Raw genomic sequence first — 24,029 nt, 5'->3', positions numbered from 1 at the left:
AAAATCCTTCAATCTTTTTAAAAATTGCCTGGATCACCGCAAAAAGGGTATGCATTTTAGGGTCGGTTCAACCATAACAAGATTTAATCTTAAGATGACGGTTTCTTATCCAAGAAGTAAGGCCGACCTCTTAGATAAATGGTTAACTTTCGTTGTTGACAAAAAGGTTAAGAAAATAAGTCTTCTCATATGTGAAGAGTTCTATTATTATGAATGCTACTACTATTGCTTACCTAAAATAGTAGAGAGCGCAAAATATTTGACCGTGTTGGAGTTGAAAGAAGTAGAATTGGATACTTCTTGTTCATTTAATTTTCCACATTTAAAAACTCTATCGTTGGTGTCATGTCGATTTTCATCGTCAACAAACGACGGTTGGCTATCTAAATTTATTTCGCGTTGCACTTCTCTTGAGAAATTGCATATAGATCAATATATTTACCGAATTATTGATGAAAATTTTCGATTACAAAATTCAAGTGTCAAGATCATTGAACTTAGATTTGATTATGAGAACGAGAATCCTCGAGTTCATATTGAAGCCATTAATCTCGAATCTTTGGTTCTACGTTATGTTGATCCAGGCACAATAAACATCTCTTCTTGCAAGAAAATAAAGAATCTCTCATTGCTTTGGCCAGATGCAAATCAACACATATTTGAAGCATTTATTTCTGATATTCTTTTTCTTGAGAATTTGTCTTTCAGATGATGTAGGTGGGCATTAGAATGTTTAAAAATTTCAAGTTTATATCACTTGAAAAGATTGAAAATTCAAGATCCATTATATATAAGATGTGGCATAGTTGAATCAACTCTAGAATTAACAGAATTTTGTTATGATGATCGCAAATTCAAAATAAGTCCAATGGAAAAGGTGGTAATGTTTAATGATTGGAATTACAACATATATTGGTTTACTTATACAATGGAATTTCTTTCGAATCTCACTTCCTCTTGGAATATTGTGAACTTATATGTTCAAATTAGTAGGGATAAGGTAAATATGTTTTTTTCTTTCTTTTATTTGATTCTCATCTTTGTTTGAAGGTTATATTATTAAGAGTAATTTGCAGTATAAATATTTAATTTTAATTTTATACTTAGTTGTTAAATGTTAAGTAAATTGTCACGTAGCAATTCTTGATTGATCCAAATTATTAGATTTTTAGGTATGATTGATCTGACTTGACATTTAACGACCAAGTATCTATAGAAATTCTATAAATATAACTTAAATATTATTACTACTAAAAATTAAACTTAGGTATTTATTTGCAATTAAGAATTTAACTTAAATATTTATACCGTAAATTATTCTGTTACTAATTCATATGTTTTATATATGTTTGCATGAAGGCTCTCATATTTCAAGAAAACTTCAAGAAAGAATGTTCTTCTCCCTTGCTTAAATGGAAGCATCTCAAAGTATTTACGGTTAAATATCCTAAACTCGAAAGAATTTCAGATTTGAAGGACTCCTTGATGTGGATCTCACCTTTTATAGAAACATTGTCTATCAATGGAAATGTCATATTTTAGTATAGATGAATGCCTTTTATTTAGTCCTTTTTCAAATTGTTTAAATTTCCTTAGTTCTTAGCTTATATTTATACTAATGCATTTGACTACTTTGCATAAGAAATGAGATTTTTCTACTTTAATATTGCTATAGATTTTTTGTCTTCATATTGTTGCAATACTGATTTATCTTACAGCTATATATTCTATACTATATATCAACGTGTACAATATTTGTAGGAATAATAATGCTAAGAACTTGTATTCTTTACATCAAACTTTTATCCTTTTTCACCACTGTTTGTATAGTTTCTTTATCATATTCCTTACCCTCCAAACATGGTAAGTGTTGGTGATTTTCCACTTGATCATTGCCACAAATTAAACAAACAACATCAGAACAAATAATAAATCTAAGCAGCCTATCCTTTGTTTGGAGTCGACCTCGATCTCTTTGCCAAGAAACTCTCATCTGAGTTGTCTTGAATTTCTCTTCCAATACCAACTGCTACTACTCTGCGGTGCCTTAGGAATATGTTTAATATAATAAAAATTGGATTGATTAATCAAATGAATATAATTATAGGAATATGAATGAACCACAGAAACACATGTAGACCAAAAAAAAAAGGTTAAAGCTCAGAAGCACTTGGTTATATCTGAAATAAGATAATGGTGATGGACCCCTCCAACACAGAAGTGCAAATATCATCACAGCTTAATTTGCACCAGCCGGGAATCGAACCCGGGTCTGTACCGTGGCAGGGTACTATTCTACCACTAGACCACTGGTGCTCTTTGTTTCTAACTTCTTAGTTATTAATATTATTGTTTACTCATTCCAAAGTTAAACACTACTTCTACTCTATGAATGAAAGTTGAAACCCAATTAATTTAGCATAAGAATAAACTCTGTAGTTGGTTTCATTGTATCTATTCTATCTTGATTTTAGATAGATTCCAAGGAAAAAACGAAGAATCCAAAGCACTTGATGTACATAGGTAAGCTTTGTTACCATCTAATAACTTACAAACATGGGAAACATCTACAACCTTGTCTCACTCACTCACCTATGTATATACATATATACCACACATATTTTTCTTGACACAAAAGCTCTCAAAAATATTTTTTTAACTAATCCCAACAAACTATGTTATCAATAATTTGAACAAATGTTGTATGTGTAACTAAATCTATCAAAAAAGAAAAAATGTCATCAATTGTGTATGATAAAATTGTTAAGTGTGTCTCTGAAGCTCAATCTGATAACTATGATGCCCAAGAGAGGGCTCTTCAAGCTCTTGCTTCCATCACCAAGGTCAGCCCTCAAAATAGGAACTTGGTAGCTCAATCAGAATTAGGAGCAATACAAGCCTTACTCAACCTCATCAAGTCTTCTTCCTCTTCCACCATCCAAGTTCTTTCTTTAGCCATTCTCTTTAACCTCTCCTTAAACCCCGGCCTGAAAAAATCTTTGGCAAGTATGGAAACAATTTCCCACCTCAATTCCATGATTGCCTCATTGGAAACAATTTCACAAGAATCAGGCAGACTAGCTTCCTCCTTAGTGTGTAGTTTGGCAATGAATGACAAGAACAAGGCCAAGTTTGGAGTGGCGGGTACGGTTGAATTGCTCATTGAGGCTATTTCATTAGGGTCAAATGATGACCAACATGGTTTTGGTATGTCACTAATGGCAAAACATCACTTGCTCAGCTCCCTCGCGGAGCTTGTGCAGTTCCATGGGAACTCTACACTTGCAGTGCGATCGGGAGCTGTACAAACCCTTATGGATGTTGTGGAGAGCGATAAAGGGGAAGAGCTTTCGGGAACTTGTGTGGCTGTGCTATGTTTGGTAGCTAAGTTTGATGAGGGATTGAATGAAATTAAAACAACACAATGGATAGTTAGTAGAATGGTGAATGTGGTGAAAGGGAGGTGCATGATGAGTAAGGAAGGAGCGGCGGAGATACTTATTCGGTTGTTTGATGAAAGTGAAGAGTGTGTGAGAGATGCCATGAGGTTGCCTGAGTTCTTAACTGTCTTGGCGGATCTTTCGGTTAGAGGATCAACCAAAGCTAGAGAGAAAGCTTCTTTGTTAATGAAAAAAATGACTGAGGTAGACTTAGACTTTGGATTGGATTCCTATCATCCTATGTAGAATAGATTATAGGGGTTTTCTCGAATTAGTTGGGTCCGAATTTTTAATTTTTTCAAACTAAATCAGTATTACTGTTTTTTAAAAGTTTAAAACTAAACCAGATCATTTAAATGATCAAACCAAACCACTCAGAAATAAATTGGTTTGGTTCGAATTATAGTTTGTATTTCGTAGTTGTTCTAATTTTTTTACAGTAATTGTTCAACCAAAGCTGTCTTGGCGGATCTTTCGGTTAGAGGATCAACCAAAGCTAGAGAGAAAGCTTATTTGTTAATGAAGAAAATGACTGAAGTAGACTTAGACGAATAGAAAAAAGAAAAATCAAACACAAACATTGTAGTATGGTACCTACTTATTGGACCATATATCTGTATTGGTATTAACTTATTTGCATAAATCATGACAATATGAGTGGTACGAAGATGCTTGGTATAATAATCATGACAATAAGATTTATTATTGGAATTTTTTTTATTATAACAAGCTATTATTAGTCCTAATGACTAGTGTTAAAGTGAGGTAACATTGTATAAGAAATTTGTAGTTGCAGATCAAAGTGTATCTCAATTTGAAGTTGAAATAGGATAATAAGTGTATTATTATAGAATTTAATTTTGTTATTCATATTCAAGCCAAAATCCAAATTTGCAAATAACCACTTAATCTTCCTATTTATTATAGAATTTCTATCTAACTTCTGTTTTTGTTATTTATAGAAATACTTGCAGTTAAAGTATTTAATTTATTAAGTTTGCAGCACTTAAATATTAACTTTTTTTTAAAGAAAAAGTATCTGTTTGCACCCCATAAAATGATAAGTACATCCCAATATTTTTAAAAATAAGTTTAAATAACTTTTAAAAGCCACTATAATATTTTTAATTTTTTTTTCTCACATTATTTTGTATTAATTTCAATACTTATTTTAATTTTATTTTCATATTTTGGTAAATTATGTATAATTTTTTTTAGTATAATTTCATATTTTTTTTATTATAATATTTAAAATATGATTTATTTTTTATAGATATATTTTTTAAGAATATGAACTGGAAGAAAGAATTTAAAAAAATTAATATAATTAAAGATACATATTTTAGGATGCTTCTATAATGCATCTCTTAAAAAGGATCTACTGATGCACCCTACCTGTTTTGGTTTCTAGAAGAATTTTTTAATCAATTTTTTTTTTATATATATTTATGTATGTTATAGTTGTTTAAGACATGCAAGATTTTTAGAAATTATTTACAAATAAAATTCAAACAGACTATTTTACATACATATAAAATAAAAGAGTTTCCTGTATAACAGACAATTTGAATCTTATTTTCAACGTGTTAAATTTTTTTAAACTTTTTTAAAATTTTACAAGATATCTTAAATAACTATAATGTAAATAATTATGAAAATAAATTAGGCTAATTTTTTTTTTTCTAATGTCGAAATAAATAAGAGTGATTAGTGCATTACTTCTAAAAGGATGTATTGTAAAATTTTCTATATTGAAATGAGGGGTATTTATAAATTTTTAGAGTGAAATAATATTTTTACCCATTAATTTATAAATTTAAAATAACAAGAATAATTGGACATCTCTCCATTCACCATTGTTGTCGTTGACTCTGATTCTAATCTCTTCTCTCTCTACTTAGTCAATCAACCCTTCAAAGTTCAAACTCACTCCTTTCTTTCAATGTTCAATCTCTGAAGAAAGCGAAAAAGTTTATTCAGCTAAGCTAAGCTAATCTACATCATCATGTAAGTATGAACTAATCCATTTATTTTCATAGTATCCTAAACGAAATTTAATTTATTATTTGAATGATTTCTCTTGTACTGTGTTGTAATGAGTTTTTTTTTTCTTTTTTTATTATTATTATTATTATTATTTTACTGTTCTTACAGTCAACAATGTCATGATTTTCAACATTTTGACAACCCGCCTGAAAATAATCAAAACTTTCATCAATGGGTGAGGACAGAATTTCGAAACTACCTGATGGAGTGATCATTCACATGTTGTCGTTTCTCCCAACTAAAGATGTCGTTCGAACATGTCTTCTTTCAAAGCGTTGGAAACTCATTTGGTATTCAGTTCCCACACTTTTTTTCTCCAATGTTACTAGTCCTGATCTCACGTGGTGTTGGGATATAGAAATGTTTTACAATTTTGTTGATAATTGTTTGGAACACCTCAAAAAGGGTTTTGTTGTTGATTCAATCATAACTAGTTTTAAGCTTAAGATGTTTGATTGTTATCATAGAAGTAAGGCTGGTCTTTTAGATAAATGGTTAGCTTTTGTTGTTGAGAGTAAAGTTAGGGAAATACATCTTAGGTTAAACCTAGATATGGATCTAGAAAATTTCGATGAGTATTACTATTGTTTACCTAAAATATTGCAGAGTGCAACATATTTGACTGTTTTGGAGTTGAATTGTGTAGAGTTGGATACTTCTTGTTCATTTAGTTTTCCTTGTTTGAAAACATTGTCATTGGAAGATGTTCGGAATTTAGAGACTGCTGAGGATGATGGGGTAGTTAAGTTTTTGTTGGGTTGTTCTTCTCTTGAGAAATTGTTGTTACTTGATTATGTTTTCTTAGTTACTGATCATGATGTTCAGTTTCGATTGCATAGTTTAAGCCTCAAGTTTATGGAACTTAAACGTACATACGATTATTATAAGTTAAACATTCAAGTTGAAGCTGTAAATCTTGAATCTTTGGTTCTACATGGTGTTATATTGGATGAAATGAATCTCTCTTCTTGCAAGAAAATTAGAAATCTCTCATTAGTTGACTGTCCAGAAAATCTTCGGCCTTCAATACAAGCTCTTATTTCTGATGTTCCTCTTCTTGAAAGTTTGACTTTGAGCAAATGCGATGCAGATTTGGACCATCTTAAAATCACTAGTCAATACTTGAAAAGTTTCAATTTTAAGTACTCGGATATGATCAATGTTGTTACAATTGAATCAGCTCTAGATCTAGATTACTTTTCTTATGAAGGATATATCAATTGTAGAATATCAATAGATTCATTTAATTTATTGAATGGGAAGATAGTGATTTTTGAGCAGCAGGAGAATTATGACACAAACTGGTTTACCAATATGATGAAATTTCTTTCGAATCTCAATTGCTCTTGGAATATTGTAAGCCTACATGTTCGTAAAGACAAGGTAAATTGGTTTATTTTCATTTAATTCTTTTCTTTATTTGAAGTTCATATTGTCAATATTATAACATATATTAATTTACATGTTTATACATTTGCATGAAGGCTCTTATCTTGCCAGAAAACTTCAAAACGATATGTCCTTCTCCGTTGCTTAACTGGAAGCATCTCAGAGTAGTTATTTCCGAATATCGTAAGCCTTATATGAAAGTGTTAGATTTGAAGGACTCCTTGATGTGGATGTCATCTTCTTTAGAAACATTATCTATTAACGGAAAGGACGTGTTTTAGTTGTTTTGTAGCATCATAATGTTGGTTGAGTATGGATGAGTGTTTTTGTTTAGTTTTCTATGAAAAATGGTACCGCAGTTCTTTCTTACCATTCTATTGCGAACTAGTTTATTAATTATATTGTAGATTTCTTTTTCCACATATTGTTGCAATTCTTACAAATCGACACACTTGACATCACAAAACCTTTCCTTTGTTATAAATATGATATATTGTTGGGATTTGCCTCATTCAACAGGTGCCACATCAGCACCTTTAATCCTAGTTAGCTAAGGGGTTAGTTAAGTCAGTTGGTTCCTACTCTACTCGGCCTAACTTTCAACTTATGCCTAACCGACACACAACTCTCCCTAGCATAATTTTGTCCAAGAAAATTGAGTGATGGGTTGTAAATAGGGCTCTTGTGTGTTTGATCAAATGTTTATCACCACGGTCTTCTTTTGTGTGTTGTAATCTTGGATTGGATTGGTGTTGATTATATTCAAAAAAGTTCATCATTTTGAGCTAAGATTTTCTTTCAATTTATGATTGATTTGAATGTGGTGTTCTTAGTTGTTATTGTTCATGACAACAAAATTAGTTTGAAGTTTTTACTACACATATATACGTATCTAATTTGCCGAATGGAAACTTCAAACTTCATGATGAGCAGCCTAAGAATTGCCCTTTGAAAAATTCAAAGGCTGCATACTTTGCTGATATAAGGCATGCCCATTATAATATTTCAAGGCTGCATTACGATCAAAGTGTTGGAAGCTTGCAAATTATTGAAATTTTAGTTTGCAGAAAGATGAAAGTGTTGATATTGAATTATTTAACTTAATTCTTCTTAATGGCTTGTGTTGAATTGAACCCCATCGTAAGCAGGGACAGCTTACAATAATCCTCCCCACACTTGATCACTCGGAACAAACCAAGACTCAATTAAAGACACTACAGTTGGATCCAAAATAACTTAACAGATCCTATGTGGCATAACTAACCCTTGCTGCCACTCACTCTCCCTCAAATGACTTCAACTGAAGCCTATGAATACATCTGATCTCATTGATAAGAGTAGAGCAAGAAGTTCTCTTCAAGTTAGTGAGAGAAGCTCTAACAATCCAGAGAAAGTGAGTTAGTCAAGTGGTTTTCTGCAAGAAAGGAGAGAAACCAAACTAGATTGTAATTGAGAAGATCATTGAGACTATCTGTCAAAGAGTGTGACAAGAAATCTCCACCATTATTGTAACTGTCCAAGTTTGGATTATAGTGGAAAAGAGCTTATCTGGATGTAGTCCAAAGTTTAGGGTGAACTTTGGCAAAATTCTTGCGTTTGATCTCTATTTTTCTAGCTTATTCATCTTTTAATTTCTGTTTTGATTGCATTACATGTTTATGTCAAAGATTGATTGTTTGCATCTTTCATTCATTAGTTCGAATGTGGTTCTTGATCAAAATCATAGTTTGAATTAACATTAACAAATTGACAATTCAATGGACATGTTTTATGCAATTTGGAAATTGTCTTTGTGAAATCTATTGCTGCAAGATCAAGATTGATCGGCTGGTGTGTCTTGATTAGTTTTGTGAGTTGTGTAGGAATTCAAGATCAAATTCTAATAGCTTGAGTAAAGTTAAAAAATCAAAGAAACAGTTAGTGTATACTGCAGTTGACTTGCTGAGAGGATGAACTTTGTATCGAAAATTGATGCCAAGGTAGATAAGTCTCGCCATTTCTACTCTAAAATTTCTCTGGAAAATTAATCCCTCAAATGTAAGTTATTTCTACTCCAAAAATGGATCGCCAACACGTTCGTCATGAAGATGACCATGGAAACAAGGTTGTGGTGATTTCTACCTTGCCAGCCAGCTAGCTCAACCTAAAGAATGTTGTTGGGAAGCCGAGTTTTTGTAAAAACAGTTGCTGTTTTACAACTCCACCTGTTTTGCTTTTGGACTTTTATAGCTCAGACCATAGAGCTGTAAGGATTATTATTTCTCACATGCTGAAGCGCCTAGCCAAACTCCACATCTAACTGAACTCGAAAGTTCTGAGATTGTTCTTCACTCATGGCAAATCAATAATGTTCTTGACGATTACAACAACGACATTCTTCTAAATTTGGACAGATCAAATGAACCCTCAGTAAAGGCATCCCATGAGAAAGTTACAGCCCTTTCGTGACTCAACTGCCACCACAAAAATACATTCTCGAAATTTATTGTTGATGAATTGTTTCTCCAAGAGGAAGATTATTGACAACAAACACTCGTTTTTTGTTTTTTTATTTCGATGCCTCAGATGTCACCTTAATTGATGATCTTGTGATTCGGTAAGAGTGAGCATTGTTTTAAAAAAATAGAGAAAAAAAAGTGTAATAATTTTGCTTACATTTATATTAGTTTATCATATATGGCTTTGTATTCTTTTGTTTGTTTTAGTAATGTAATTATATTTAATAATATTGTAGAAAATGAAAACTAATTATATTTAAAGTGCAGTTCCTTTTTTTAGACATATTTGATAGTTTGATACTGTTATTTAAGACAAAATAAATAAAAAATAAATAAAAAAGAGAAGATATAAAGGATGGTCATCATCCAAAAAATATATATATCTACGTCATCAAATATTTTTTAGAGCATTCGCGATGGAGATGCTTTAAGAATTTACTTTTCTCTCTCACGGTTACATTTTATTTCATTTTTTTATTAGGTAAATACGATTTTAGATCTCATATTTTGTAAAAATTATTTATTAAACCTTCTATTTTGTTAAATGATAAATTGAATCCTATATTTTTTAAAATAGTACTAAATAGTACCCTGAATTAATTTTTTTTGTAATATAAAACATAATAATAACTCAATATAGAAGTTTTATGACAAAATTGATTACGTTTCTACCTCTGTTCGTGCTAGAAATGGTCTTCAAGTTGGTTATATTAAAATAATTGTCAAAAATTGAACTTAGGATAATATTTGTAATGTTTTAAAAAATGCAGGATTTATCTTATTATTTAATAAAACAGATGGTACAATCGATAACTTTTACAAAAAACTAAGTATAAAATGGTATTAATCCTTTTTTTTTATATATACATTTTTGAAGCCAAGCCCTAAATCTCAATGCTTTCAGTTTGAAGCTCTTGCCTTCATTCTACTCTGGTTAGTTGAAACTCTCGCATTATCTTCATCTTTATTCATGTAAGGAATTAGTTATCTACTTTTATACATAATATACAAATATATTTTGACAGTAGCAAATTGGTTGTGTTGCTATTTGAAGTTTGTCCCAAAATAAAGATCATTTTAGTAATTGTAGGTGGGTGTTAAAGTATCATGGGCTAAATGGGTAGATACCCTAAGCGATATTTCTAATTTATTCAGTGGCTAAATTAGAAATACTTAAAATTAATAACCTAGCTATGAGGTTATAAATTGGTAGTAGTCCCCAAGAAACAAGAGCTAATTTTTGTATTCTCATCTTCCCCTCAAGAAAAAATTAGAAAACCCTAAGTCTTGTTTTGTTCTTGGAAGATCATTAACCAAAATCACCATATCATCACTATCTTTAAAACTGAATATTGTTATGGCATATTTTATATGAGTGATAAAGAAATTAACATGTTGAACTAAAACAGAGAAAAATCATAATCCTTGAATCGTTTTAACAAGAGAAGAAAAAAGAGAAACCTATTTCATTGGAACCTATTAATTTTTCTATAGTTAAAACAAGAGAAGAAAATTAATTAAATTCATTGCTTTTCGAAAATTGTAGAGGAGATGGTGCCTTAGCTTTATTGGTTTTCTTTTTTATCAATATTTTAATTGCCATGTACATCAATGTTCAAGAAAATATTTCTATATGGACTAAATAGGTGTAAACTTTCTCAAATATATGCTCAAATTAATTGATAGATTTCTCTTACTTATGTTAATATTTACTGTTACAGTTCACAATCCAATTTGAGTCGATTTCAGCTTAGTATGGATAATGAGGGCATGAATAAAAGAGCTAAAAGGATATCATCATCACCATCAGTATCTTCAATGGTGGGTAATGATGGTGATGATGACAGAATTTCGAAACTACCTGATACATTGATCCTTCACATCTTATCGTTTCTCCCAACTGAAGAAGTGGTTCGAACATGTATTCTTTCAAAGCGTTGGAAGCTCATATGGTATTCAGTCCCCACAATCTTTTTCTCTAATAATGTTAACCTTAGTAGTACTGTAGGAATTTCTTGGTGAAATTCCAAGAATGCCCTACACCACTCAAGCTTTTAGTCAAAAACGACAGGGACAATATTGTCCCAGAAAAAATCAATTTAAACAATAGACTCATACGACAAAGAAGTCTTGGTCGTTTCTTTCACACGACAATGGAACTTGTCGTTCCTTACCTGCACGACAAATCGTTTGATCATAAACGATTTGTCGTTCTCCTTTGAATAAAACCAAGAGGAATCAGAGCAAACCCTAGCTCATTTCCTCTTTCGAACCTTCGAGAGTTCTCAGACTCTCTCTCTCTCTCGTTCTCTCCTTTCTCTTTGGTTCTCAAACCCTAGAACCAGAGATCTAGCTCGATCTATTGATCGATCTTACCCAGAAACTTTCCCAGAAACACCACACAACACACACACAAAGTTAAAGCCACAAAATAGTAGAGTTAGAGAGAAAACAAACACCAGAAATATAGAGGTTCGCCCTAGAAATTAAGGGTACGTCCTCTGATGAGCTCGCCTTGAAGATCGACCTCAGATCTTGCACTATAATGAAGAAAAGTTACATCAGGTGAGAAATCCAAGTCACAAACTCTTGACTGGTATTTCAGATTTTCTCTCTTTTGATTTTCTGTGTTTATCTCTCAATTTTTCTGTTCTCACTCACTAACTCTCTGTTGTTTCTTTGCATGAACTTGGAACTTCGATTTGGAGCTGAACAACTTCCAGATCTGGTAAACTAGGGCTCTGGTTTCTGGTATCTCTTAACTTAGAGATTTGGTAATGCTCTAGTCCCTTTATATACTTGTAGATTAGGTTTGATCAAAGATCTGGAAGTTAGTTACAATTTCGGTTGTAACTAACAACCAGATCTTGATCCACTAGAGGCGAAGCCACATAGGATCTGTTCTGGTATTCTGTTGTATTTATTTGTATTTTCTCTTCATCTTGTAAAACTGTAATAATAAATATTACAGAGAGGTCTAATTTTAACAATTTCCACCTTAGATCTCTCCTGTAATGTTTATTATTATAGTGCTTCGTTCTTCAAGGGTCTTAGCTCATAGTGGTAATGGTCATCCACCATTACCAACCCCTAACAAGTCCAAGCAGTGCTTGAACTTTGTTAAGGGTAGCACCTTAGTACCGATATCAGAAGGATTCTCTTCAGTGGGAACTTTCTCTATCTGTACAACCTTCTGTGTCACTTTATCTCGTATAAAGTGATACTTAATTTCCACATGTTTGGTTCTGTCGTGAAAGACAGGATTCTTACACAAGTGGATACAACTTTGGCTGTCTGAGTAGATTATAGGTTCTTCATCTAGTAGTTTAATTTCTTCTAGTAATCCCTTAAGCCAAATAGCCTCTGTAACAGCTACATACTCAGATTCTGTTGTAGATAGTGCTACAACAGGCTGCAGTTGTACTTTCCAGCTGATACAATTCCCCCATAGTGTAAAGAAATAGGCAGAGGTAGATTTTCTACTATCTCTGTCACCTGCATAGTCTGCATCACTGTACCCAGTGATCATTCTACTATTATCCCTTCTCTTGTAGTTTAATCCCACTTCTGTAGATCCCAATAGGTATCTTAGCAGCCACTTCATAGCCTCCCAGTGTTGTTTACCTGGGTTAGCCATGTACTTACTTAGTACACTAATGGCATAGGCTAAATCTGGTCTAGTACTGACCATTAGGTACATCACAGATCCCACTGCACTTGAATAAGGCACTTCACTCATAGATTCTTTCTCAGCTGTAGTTTTAGGACATTGATCTTTGCTTAGATAGTACTGATTAGTCATAGGTTGCTTAGTATGCTTTGCATTAGCCATAGAGAAGTTCTCTATGATTTTCTTTATGTAGTTTCTCTGATGTAGTCTTAGTGTCCCATGTTCCCTGTTCCTAGAGATATTAATGCCTAGGATCTTAGCAGCCTTGCCTAAGTCCTTCATCTCAAATTCTTCCCTTAGCCATCCCTTCATTAGGTCAATTCTGGTCCTTTCCTTGCTCACAATGAGCATGTCATCTACATACAGAAGTAGGTAGATGACTTCATCAATTTTAGTACCTTTGTAGTATAGACAGGTATCATAATAACTTCTAGAAAACCCTTTCTTGATCATAAACTCATCAAACCTTTTGTTCCATTGCCTTGGTGACTGTTTAAGTCCATACAGGGACTTAATCAGTTTGCAAACCAAGTCTTCCTTGCCTTTTTCCTCATATCCCTTAGGTTGTTGCATGTAGATCTCTTCCTCAAGTTCCCCATGTAGGAATGCAGTAGTTACATCCATTTGATCAACTTCTAGGTCAAATTGAGTAGCTATGGTAAGTATAATTCTGATGGTTTTATACTTAGCCACAGGTGAGAATATCTCATTAAAATCAATCCCCTCTTTCTGTGTAAACCCTTTAGCCACTAATCTTGCCTTAAACTTCTTAGGGTCAGTCTCAGTAAATCCTTCCTTGTGTTTGAAAAGCCACTTGCATGGTACTATGCTCTTTCCCTTAGGTTTCTTTACTAGTATCCAGGTTCTGTTCTTTCTCAGAGATTCCATCTCTGTGTCCATTGCCTTGGACCATTTCTTGGCATCTTTATCAGTCATGGCTTCCTCATAGGTCTTAGGTTCTGTCATTTCTACTCCCATAGCACAAAAAAATGCATAGGCTAGCACTTCTTCCCAAGCAGTGAAACTGAATCTCTGTGTAGGTTTAGGAACCCTTCTAGTTCTGTCTCTGGTCAGGTTGTAATCTTGTATTGCCTCATTTTCTTGTCCTTCTTCAGTAATAGGTTCCACCTGAATGTTGTCATCCTGAACTTGGTCATTTCCTTCCAAGTTTTCATCTCCCTGAGTATTTTCAACCTGTTCTGGTTCCACCTGAACAGTATTAGGTTGAGTGTTCCTTGTTTGCATGTCCACAGATGTGCCTGCAGGGTTAGTGTCTAAAGTAGGACTAGATATAGCATTATTATTAGTAATACAAGGAAATAAGTCTTCCTTAAAAACAACATCCCTACTGTTTATAGCTTTAAACCCTTGTTTCTCTCTTACCCATAATCTGTAGCCTTTAGTGCCTTCAGGATAGCCTAGGAACACACATTTGAGAGCTCTAGGCTCCAACTTACCAACACTATGATGTGCATAGGCTGCACATCCAAATACTCTTAAATTTGAGAGATCAGGAGGCTTACCTGACCAGATCTCCTCTGGTGTCTTGAATTCAATGGCACTGGATGGACTTCTGTTCACCAGGTAGGCTGCTGTTAACACAGCTTCTCCCCAAAATCCTTTAGTAAGTCCAGATTGCAATAATAGGCATCTGACCTTGTTCATCAAGGTCCTATTCATCCTCTCAGCTACCCCATTCTGTTGAGGAGTGATTCTCACAGTTCTGTGCCTTTGAATTCCAACAGAGCCACAATACCTGTTAAATTCATCACTGCAAAACTCTAAACCATTGTCAGTTCTTAGGGTTTTAACCCTTTAATTGGTTAGATTTTCCATTAGGGTTTTCCATTGTATGAATTTAGATAAAGCCTCATTTTTATGTTTAAGTAAAAATACCCAAACTTTTCTAGAATGGTCATCTACAATAGACATAAAATACACATTACCCCCATGTGTTGGAGTTTTCTCTGGTCCCCAAAGATCAGAGTGAACATACTCCAAAATGTGCTTAGTTTTATGAATACTTGTTTTAAACTTTAGTCTATGATGTTTACCTAAAACACAAGATTCACAGAAATCAACTTTGCTTACTCTGTCCTTACCCAGTAGCCTTTGATCACTCATGATCTGTAGGCCTTTCTCACTGATATGCCCCAGCCTTCTGTGCCATAGAACAGCTTTTAGGTCTTCTAGATTGCTAGTGACTACAGTGTTACATTGAGTCACTGGTTCTCCATCTAAGTAGTAAAGTCCTTCATGTTTGTGCCCTTTAATAATTGTCATAGCTCCCTTACTTAGCTTCATTGAACCTGCTTCAATTTTGCTAACAATACCCATGTCATCTAGAACACTTATTGAAATCAAATTTCTAGAAAGATTAGGAACATACCTCACCCCAGTTAGAGTTCTGACAATTCCATCAAACATTTTAAAACTGACATTACCTGAGCCTTCTATATTGCATGTGTTGTTATTTCCCAGAATTACTTTGCCACCTTTAGAATCCCTGTAGTCAGTTAGGATTCCCTAGAGTTTGTCATGTGAAAAGTGCACCCAGAATCCAAAATCCAGTCATCTTTGAAAGATGTAGATGCAACATAGACTTCACCACTGTCATAGCCATCTGAATAGTTTGCTTCTTGCTGCTTGTCACTTTGCTGTTTGTTTTGATCTGATCTCTCTAAAAACCTTCACCCTTTCTTGTTTTTGTATTTATTATTGTAGAAGTAGCAATCTTTCTTATAGTGTCCAGTCTTTCCACAATAAAAACAACCAGAATCTCTTGATGGTGATCTACTCTTCCCTCTGTTTGAGTTTCTGTGATGATGTGTACTATTACTTCTACCTCTATTCTGGTAGGGTTTCTTGTGAGATGGCCTTCCTCTACTTAGGTTCATTTCACCATGTCCAGAATTGGATTTTTCACTCTTCATCTCTAAGTCTTTAGATTTTAGGGCTGAAATGACTTCATCAAGTGTGATTGAAGTCCTTCCATACTTGATTGCTGTCTTTACCTCTCTGTATGAATCAGGCAAAGAATTCAAAATGATTATTGCCTGATTTTCATCACTTAGAGCTTCATTCTCCCCTGAATTTGCCAATTCAATATGCATTCTGAGAAACTCATCAAGGTTCTGATCTAGGGTTTTAGTATGGCTCATCTTGAACCCAAAGATTCTCTTCTTTAGGTAGATCTTGTTAGTTAGGGACTTCTGTTGAAACTGTTCTTCAAGTTTCTTCCAAATCTTAGCAGGAGTTTCTTCTTTATCAACCAATCTGATAATGGCATCAGAAAGGTTGAAAATTATGATTCCAGTAGCTGTTTCTAACAGCTCTTCTTGTTGTATCTTTGATGTGTTGTCTGGCCATTCAATAGGGTCTTCAAGAACCCTAAGTAGTTTCTGTTGAGCCAACAGAAATCTGATCTTTCTTCTCCAGATCCTGTAATCACCAGATCCATCAAAACGGTCAATATCAACTTTGATATTACTCATGTTAAGAAAAATCAAAATTAAATTGAGTTGAGTTTAGAAAAGTTGATTGAATATTTGTTTGTGGAATTTCCACAGGTTTTTCACTGTCCACAACTTCTTGTTGTGTTTCTCCTTCTTCTCCCAGTCTTTGTCACTTTCTTGATCCTTTCTTGAGTTGATTTAAGCTTGAACCAAAGCTCTGATACCACTGTAGGAATTTCTTGGTGAAATTCCAAGAATGCCCTACACCACTCAAGCTTTTAGTCAAAAACGACAGGGACAATATTGTCCCAGAAAAAATCAATTTAAACAATAGACTCATACGACAAAGAAGTCTTGGTCGTTTCTTTCACACGACAATGGAACTTGTCGTTCCTTACCTGCACGACAAATCGTTTGATCATAAACGATTTGTCGTTCTCCTTTGAATAAAACCAAGAGGAATCAGAGCAAACCCTAGCTCATTTCCTCTTTCGAACCTTCGAGAGTTCTCAGACTCTCTCTCTCTCTCGTTCTCTCCTTTCTCTCTGGTTCTCAAACCCTAGAACCAGAGATCTAGCTCGATCTATTGATCGATCTTACCCAGAAACTTTCCCAGAAACACCACACAACACACACACAAAGTTAAAGCCACAAAATAGTAGAGTTAGAGAGAAAACAAACACCAGAAATATAGAGGTTCGCCCTAGAAATTAGGGGTACGTCCTCTGATGAGCTCGCCTTGAAGATCGACCTCAGATCTTGCACTATAATGAAGAAAAGTTACATCAGGTGAGAAATCCAAGTCACAAACTCTTGACTGGTATTTCAGATTTTCTCTCTTTTGATTTTCTGTGTTTATCTCTCAATTTTTCTGTTCTCACTCACTAACTCTCTGTTGTTTCTTTGCATGAACTTGGAACTTCGATTTGGAGCTGAACAACTTCCAGATCTGGTAAACTAGGGCTCTAATTTCTGGTATCTCTTAACTTAGAGATTTGGTAATGCTCTAGTCCCTTTATATACTTGTAGATTAGGGTTGATCAAAGATCTGGAAGTTAGTTACAATTTCGGTTGTAACTAACAACCAGATCTTGATCCACTAGAGGCGAAGCCACATAGGATCTGTTCTGGTATTCTGTTGTATTTATTTGTATTTTCTCTTCATCTTGTAAAACTGTAATAATAAATATTACAGAGAGGTCTAATTTTAACAATTTCCACCTTAGATCTCTCCTGTAATGTTTATTATTATAGTGCTTCGTTCTTCAAGGGTCTTAGCTCATAGTGGTAATGGTCATCCACCATTACCAACCCCTAACAAGTCCAAGCAGTGCTTGAACTTTGTTAAGGGTACCACCTTAGTACCGATATTAGAAGGATTCTCTTCAGTGGGAACTTTCTCTATCTGTACAACCTTCTGTGTCACTTTATCTCGTATAAAGTGATACTTAATTTCCACATGTTTGGTTCTGTCGTGAAAGACAGGATTCTTACACAAGTGGATACAACTTTGGCTGTCTGAGTAGATTATAGGTTCTTCATCTAGTAGTTTAATTTCTTCTAGTAATCCCTTAAGCCAAATAGCCTCTGTAACAGCTACATACTCAGATTCTGTTGTAGATAGTGCTACAACAGGCTGCAGTTGTACTTTCCAGTTGATACAATTCTCCCATAGTGTAAAGAAATAGGGAGAGGTAGATTTTCTACTATCTCTGCCACCTGCATAGTCTGCATCACTGTACCCAGTGATCATTCTACTATTATCCCTTCTCTTGTAGTTTAATCCCACTTCTGTAGATCCGAATAGGTATCTTAGCAGCCACTTCATAGCCTCCCAGTGTTGTTTACCTGGGTTAGCCATGTACTTACTTAGTACACTAATGGCATAGGCTAAATCTGGTCTAGTACTGACCATTAGGTACATCACAGATCCCACTGCACTTGAATAAGGCACTTCACTCATAGATTCTTTCTCAGCTGTAGTTTTAGGACATTGATCTTTGCTTAGATAGTACTGATTAGTCATAGGTTGCTTAGTATGTGATAACTCTAAGATTTAGAGTTATTTTTATATCTTTAAGCTTGAATTTTAAAGTGAATTGTGGAGCAATTAATGTCTATATTGTGTAATTGTGTTTAGTTTGTTGTGTCTTTGTAATAAATGGAAGTGTGTGTGTTAGTAAGTGTTAGATAGCCTTATGTTATTGTTTTTATGTGTTTTAAGCAGAAAAAATACAAGAATAGGTATTTGGAAATATTTGGGACAAGGAGAAAAAGGAGCAGAAAAATGATTATTGCTGACTGGCATTGCTATAGCAATCATCGCGTAGCAATTTGTCAGCCCAGTAAGTTTATTTTGGCAGATAGTGCAGTTGGCTTCAATGAAAAGAAAAACGAGCTGAGGTGGCGGAATTTGGCTATTGACTCAACAAACATGTGGAAAATGAAGGACAAGTGGGTGATGACTTGGATTTCCAATTAGGGTAAACTTTGGTACCCTAATTGGGGGGCAAAAAGAAAGAGGAAGGACATAGAATATGATGGTGGCTGCACTTTGAATGGAGGGTACGAAAATTACAGCAGAAAATATCTAAGTACAGAGAAAAAAAGAGTACAAAGAAAGAAGAAGAAGATTGAGAAGAAGGAGAAGAAGGCAACCTACAAAGAGAGGACTTGAGCTTCAAACTCATTTCCCTTGCTCTCCTCTTCATTTTGTATCTTTTCCTTCTCTCTAGTTTTCTTTTTAACTCCATGAACAATTTATTTTCTGGTTTGTTGTTTTTAATTTCAGCTATGAACTAAACTCTTTGAGATTTGGGTGATTATGAACCCTTGTATGGACTAGTGTTTTGATTTTGCAATGATGAAGTAATCTTGTCTTAGTTCAATTAGTTGTGACGAAATGATGATTGAATGTTAATTTTTGGCCATTTTTAACATTTACCAAGCTAGATCTTACTTGGAAAAGCAAGACCTAGTTGAACCCCTCTAATTGATGCATGATTTTTACCTTTTCTTTTAGGTATTAATTAGTAGTGAAATAGGAATATTTTGCTACCATGCATAACTAAAGATTTGATGCTTTATTAGGCTATTTGTGATCTAAACTGATGTAGGAATGCATTGTGAGATTGTGAATGGTTTATTGCAAGTTTTGGAAAAAGCTTGCTGGTTTTTTTTGAAATCTGTTAACTGCGGGATTGCTTTGAGTCATTCTTTTGGGTCATTCTTTGTATCAACTGGGACATACAAGTGGAAATTAATCACCCAAGTCTATTTTCCAAATCTGAAATTACCACCACTTTAAACACTTTTAGCTTCTTATTTTTACTTTATTTAGTTTAAAAAATTAGTTCTCAAGTTTAGAATCAAGACTATAAATTTTCCTTGTGAATTGATGTGTGATTTTATTTTATTTTTATTTGAAATTCTTGGAATTGCTTTTAGTTGATTTAACATTATTTAGTAAAAAGTCCCTGTGGAGACGAACTTTGATTACTTATCATTGTATTACTTGTTTGTGATTGTGTACACTTGCGCAATTATAAAGCAATAGAATTTTCACAACAAGTTTTTGGCGCCGTTGCCGGGGACTTTAAGTTCTAAATTTTGTTTTATCAACTAAATGACATTCTAAGAATTTTTGTGCTTTTAATCTTGCTGGTTTGTCTTTGAAATCTCAGGTATCTATAGTGTATGAACCAACAAGAGGACTTTAAACTTGCTCCTATTGACCCCGAGATTGAACGTACATTTCGAAGAAGAAGAAGGGTTCAAAAGGCTAAGGGCCGAGACATCATGGCTGACAATTTTGATGACGATGGGGTTGCTCCACAAATTGTTAATCCCATCATATTGGCAGATGATCGAGCAAGGGCTATAAGGGAGTATGCAGCCCCCATGTTTAATGAGCTCAATCCAGGCATTGTGAGGCCTGAAATACAAGCACCGCAGTTTGAGCTCAAGCCAGTGATGTTTCAAATGCTCCAAACCGTGGGGCAATTCAGTGGGATGCCAACTGAAGATCCTCACCTCCATCTCCGTTCATTTTTGGAGGTGAGCGATTCTTTCAAGATCCAAGGAGTGAGTGAAGAGGTGTTAAGGTTGAAGCTATTCCCATTCTCACTACGAGACCGAGCTAGATCATGGCTCAACACTTTGCCTCCTGATTCTGTGACCAATTGGAATGACCTTGCTGAGAAGTTTCTGAGGAAATACTTTCCTCCTACTAGAAATGCAAAATTCAGAAGTGAGATCATGTCTTTTCAGCAACTTGAAGATGAGTCTACAAGTGATGCGTGGGAGAGGTTTAAGGAACTTTTGCGAAAGTGTCCACATCATGGCATTCCACATTGTATTCAGATGGAGACTTTTTATAATGGCTTGAATGCAGCTTCTCGAATGGTGTTAGATGTGTCGGCCAATGGTGCTATTTTGTCGAAGTCTTACAATGAAGCATTTGAGATTTTGGAGACCATTGCAAGTAACAACTACCAATGGTCCAACACAAGAGCTCCAACAAGTAGAAAAGTGGCGGGAGTCCTTGAGGTAGATGCAATAACGGCTTTGACAGCTCAAATGGCTTCCATGACGAATGTTTTGAAGAATTTGAGTATTGGGAACGCTAAAAATATTCAACCAGCTGCTGCCATTCAAAGTGATGATGTCTCATGTGTGTTTTGTGGAGAAGGGCATGTGTTTGAGAAGTGTCCATCTAATCCGGAATCCGTTTGTTACATGGGAAATCAGAATTTTAACAGAAACAATGGGGCATTCTCAAACTCTTACAATCAATCTTGGAAGAATCATCCTAATTTCTCTTGGGGAGGTCAAGGAGCAAGCTCAAGTACCGCACCAGCCCAAGGAAGACAAGCATATCCACTGGGTTTTTCACAATAATCCCGACATTCACAACATGCTCAAAATGCCCAACCAAGCTCTTTGGAGAGTCTAATGCGGGATTATATGGCCAAAAATGATGCGGTGATACAAAGTCAAGCTGCCTCTCTTCGAAACTTAGAGTTGCAACTTGGACATTTGGCCAATGAATTAAAAGCTAGGCCGCAAGGTTCTTTGCCTAGTGACACGGAGAATCCAAGGAGGGATGGGAAGGAGCAATGCAAATCCATTCACTTGAGGAGTGGCAAGCATCTGAAAAATTCCGAGGAGGAAATAAAGGGTAGTGGGGAGCCCACTTCAATCCAAAACGACGAAAAATTGAGTAAAAACGCCCAGGAAATTGCCGATACCGGACCGGTTGATACGGCATCGGGTCGGCAACTGACGGCCGCAATCCGCACCAGTATGTACTAAACCACCCCTTCCATTTCCTCAAAGATTTCGGAAACAGCAGCAAGATGGGCAATTCAAGAAGTTTTTAGATGTGTTGAAGCAGCTCCATATCAATATTCCCTTGGTGGAAGCATTGGAGCAAATGCCGAACTATGTCAAGTTCTTAAAAGACATTTTGACGAAGAAAAGGAGGTTGGGGGAGTTTGAAACTGTAGCTCTTACCGAAGGATGCAGCGCCATGTTGAAAAGTAAGATTCCACCGAAGTTGAAGGATCCGGGTAGTTTTACAATCCCTTGTTCTATTGGGGGCGGGATGTTGGAAGAGCTTTATGTGATTTGGGTGCAAGCATCAACCTCATGCCTATGTCGATCTTTAAGAAGTTGGGTATTGGTGAAGCACGTCCTACAACTGTTACATTGCAACTTGCTGACAGGTCCATGGCCCATCCGGAAGGAAAAATAGAAGATGTTCTAGTACAGGTTGACAAGTTCATTTTTCCAGCTGATTTCATCATCCTAGACTATGAAGCTGATAGAGATGTGCCTATTATCTTGGGTCGACCATTCCTTGCTACCGGGAGAACTCTGATTGATGTGCAAAATGGGGAGCTCACAATGAGGGTGAATGACCAAAAAGTCACCTTTAATGTGTTCAATGCTATGAGATTTCCGGATGAGATAGAAGAGTGCTCCCGCATAAGTGTAATTGACTCGATAGTGGCTGAAAAATTTCACAAGGAAGCTTGGAAGGATGAGAAATTTATAAGTTCTTTTGATGAGCTTGAAGACTTGAGTGAAGATGAAGACAACCAAGTTGCTTGGGTGGAGCCATTGCAACCTATTCCTAACTTCAAGAAGCCCTTTGAATCTTTGGAGTTGAAGGAAAGTAATTTTAAGCCTCCACAACCCTCCATCCAAGAACCACCGAAGTTGGAGTTGAAACCCTTGCCAAGCCATCTGAAGTATGCCTATTTGGGGGAGAATGACACGCTACCAGTTATTATAGCATCAAACTTGGTAGTTGAAGATGAAGGTGCCTTGCTAGAGGTGTTGAAAAAGCATAAAAAAGCAATCGGGTGGACTATGGCGGACATAAGGGGTATTAGTCCCACGATTTGCACGCACAAGATACTTTTAGAAGCTGGTTGTAGCAATTCTGTTGAGCATCAGCGAAGATTGAATCCCGTCATGAAAGAAGTGGTGCGAAAAGAAGTGATCAAGTGGCTAGATTATGGTATTGTGTACCCAATTTCGGATAGCTCATGGGTTAGTCCTGTTCAATGTGTGCCCAAGAAAGGAGGAGTCACGGTGGTGGCTAATGCAAACAATGAGTTGATTCCTACTCGAACCGTGACCGGTTGGAGGGTGTGTATGGACTACCGGAAGCTAAACAATGCTACTCGGAAGGATCATTTCCCGCTGCCATTTATTGACCAAATGTTGGATCGTTTGGCGGGAAAAGAGTTTTATTGCTTTCTTGACGGATATTCGGGTTACAATCAGATTTCTATAGCACCGGAAGATCAAGAGAAAACCACCTTCACTTGTCCATATGGTACTTTTGCCTTTAGGAGGATGCCATTTGGATTGTGCAATGCTCCCGCGACTTTCCAAAGGTGTATGATGGCTATTTTCTCGGATATGGCTGAGAGTATTTTGGAGATATTCATGGATGACTTCTCTATCTACGGGGATTCATTTGGGGTTTGTTTGGAGAATTTGGAAAGAGTGTTAGCAAGATGTGAAGAAACCAACTTGGTGCTTAATTGGGAGAAATGCCACTTCATGGTTCAAGAGGGTATTGTGTTGGGTCACAAAGTGTCTAGCAAGGGGATAGAAGTTGACAAGGCAAAGCTAGAAGTGATTGAGAAGTTACCAGCCCCTACCACGGTGAAAGGCATAAGAAGCTTCCTTGGACACGCGGGTTTCTATAGGTGTTTCATTAAAGACTTTTCTAAGGTGTCCAAACCCTTGTGTAACTTGCTAGAACAAAATAGACCATTTGAGTTTACCGCTGAATGTAATGAAGCATTTTTGAAGTTGAAGACAGCTCTTGTTACGGCCCCCGTGATTGTAGCACCCGATTGGTCATTGCCCTTTGAACTCATGTGTGATGCAAGTGATTTTGCCGTTGGGGCTGTTCTTGGGCAGCGGAAGAATAAGATCTTTCATTCCATTTATTATGCAAGCAAAACTCTTGTTGATGCCCAAATTAACTACACCACTACTGAGAAAGAGT

General features: G+C 35.3%; 2 protein-coding genes and 3 non-coding genes across 5 annotated transcripts; 1 reads left to right on the top strand and 4 right to left on the bottom strand.

Moving 5' to 3' along the window:
* Positions 1-2,156: 2,156 nt before the first annotated feature.
* LOC115721602 (small nucleolar RNA snoR114) lies at positions 2,157-2,241 on the bottom strand. The gene has a single exon (XR_004012613.2). It is a non-coding gene; the product is annotated as a small nucleolar RNA snoR114 (small nucleolar RNA).
* A 4-nt stretch (positions 2,242-2,245) lies between these two features.
* Positions 2,246-2,316, bottom strand: TRNAG-GCC (transfer RNA glycine (anticodon GCC)). The gene has a single exon. It is a non-coding gene; the product is annotated as a tRNA-Gly (tRNA).
* A 2,954-nt stretch (positions 2,317-5,270) lies between these two features.
* LOC115721226 (F-box/FBD/LRR-repeat protein At3g26920) lies at positions 5,271-7,295 on the top strand. The gene is made up of 3 exons (XM_030650482.2): positions 5,271-5,447; positions 5,595-6,869; positions 6,971-7,295. The coding sequence occupies exons 2-3, from the start codon at positions 5,658-5,660 to the stop codon at positions 7,154-7,156; spliced, it is 1,398 nt and encodes a 465-aa protein (XP_030506342.2). The 5' UTR covers positions 5,271-5,447; positions 5,595-5,657; the 3' UTR covers positions 7,157-7,295.
* A 10,497-nt stretch (positions 7,296-17,792) lies between these two features.
* On the bottom strand, positions 17,793-18,524 carry LOC133034175 (secreted RxLR effector protein 161-like). Its single transcript, XM_061109211.1, has one exon. The coding sequence runs from the start codon at positions 18,522-18,524 to the stop codon at positions 17,793-17,795; it is 732 nt and encodes a 243-aa protein (XP_060965194.1).
* A 2,213-nt stretch (positions 18,525-20,737) lies between these two features.
* On the bottom strand, positions 20,738-20,844 carry LOC115721633 (small nucleolar RNA R71). Its single transcript, XR_004012640.2, has one exon. It is a non-coding gene; the product is annotated as a small nucleolar RNA R71 (small nucleolar RNA).
* Positions 20,845-24,029: the final 3,185 nt, after the last annotated feature.

This window comes from Cannabis sativa, chromosome 2 (assembly GCF_029168945.1).
Source record: "Cannabis sativa cultivar Pink pepper isolate KNU-18-1 chromosome 2, ASM2916894v1, whole genome shotgun sequence".
Taxonomy (NCBI): Eukaryota; Viridiplantae; Streptophyta; class Magnoliopsida; order Rosales; family Cannabaceae; genus Cannabis; species Cannabis sativa.
This window is presented reverse-complemented; position numbering and strand designations above follow the sequence as displayed.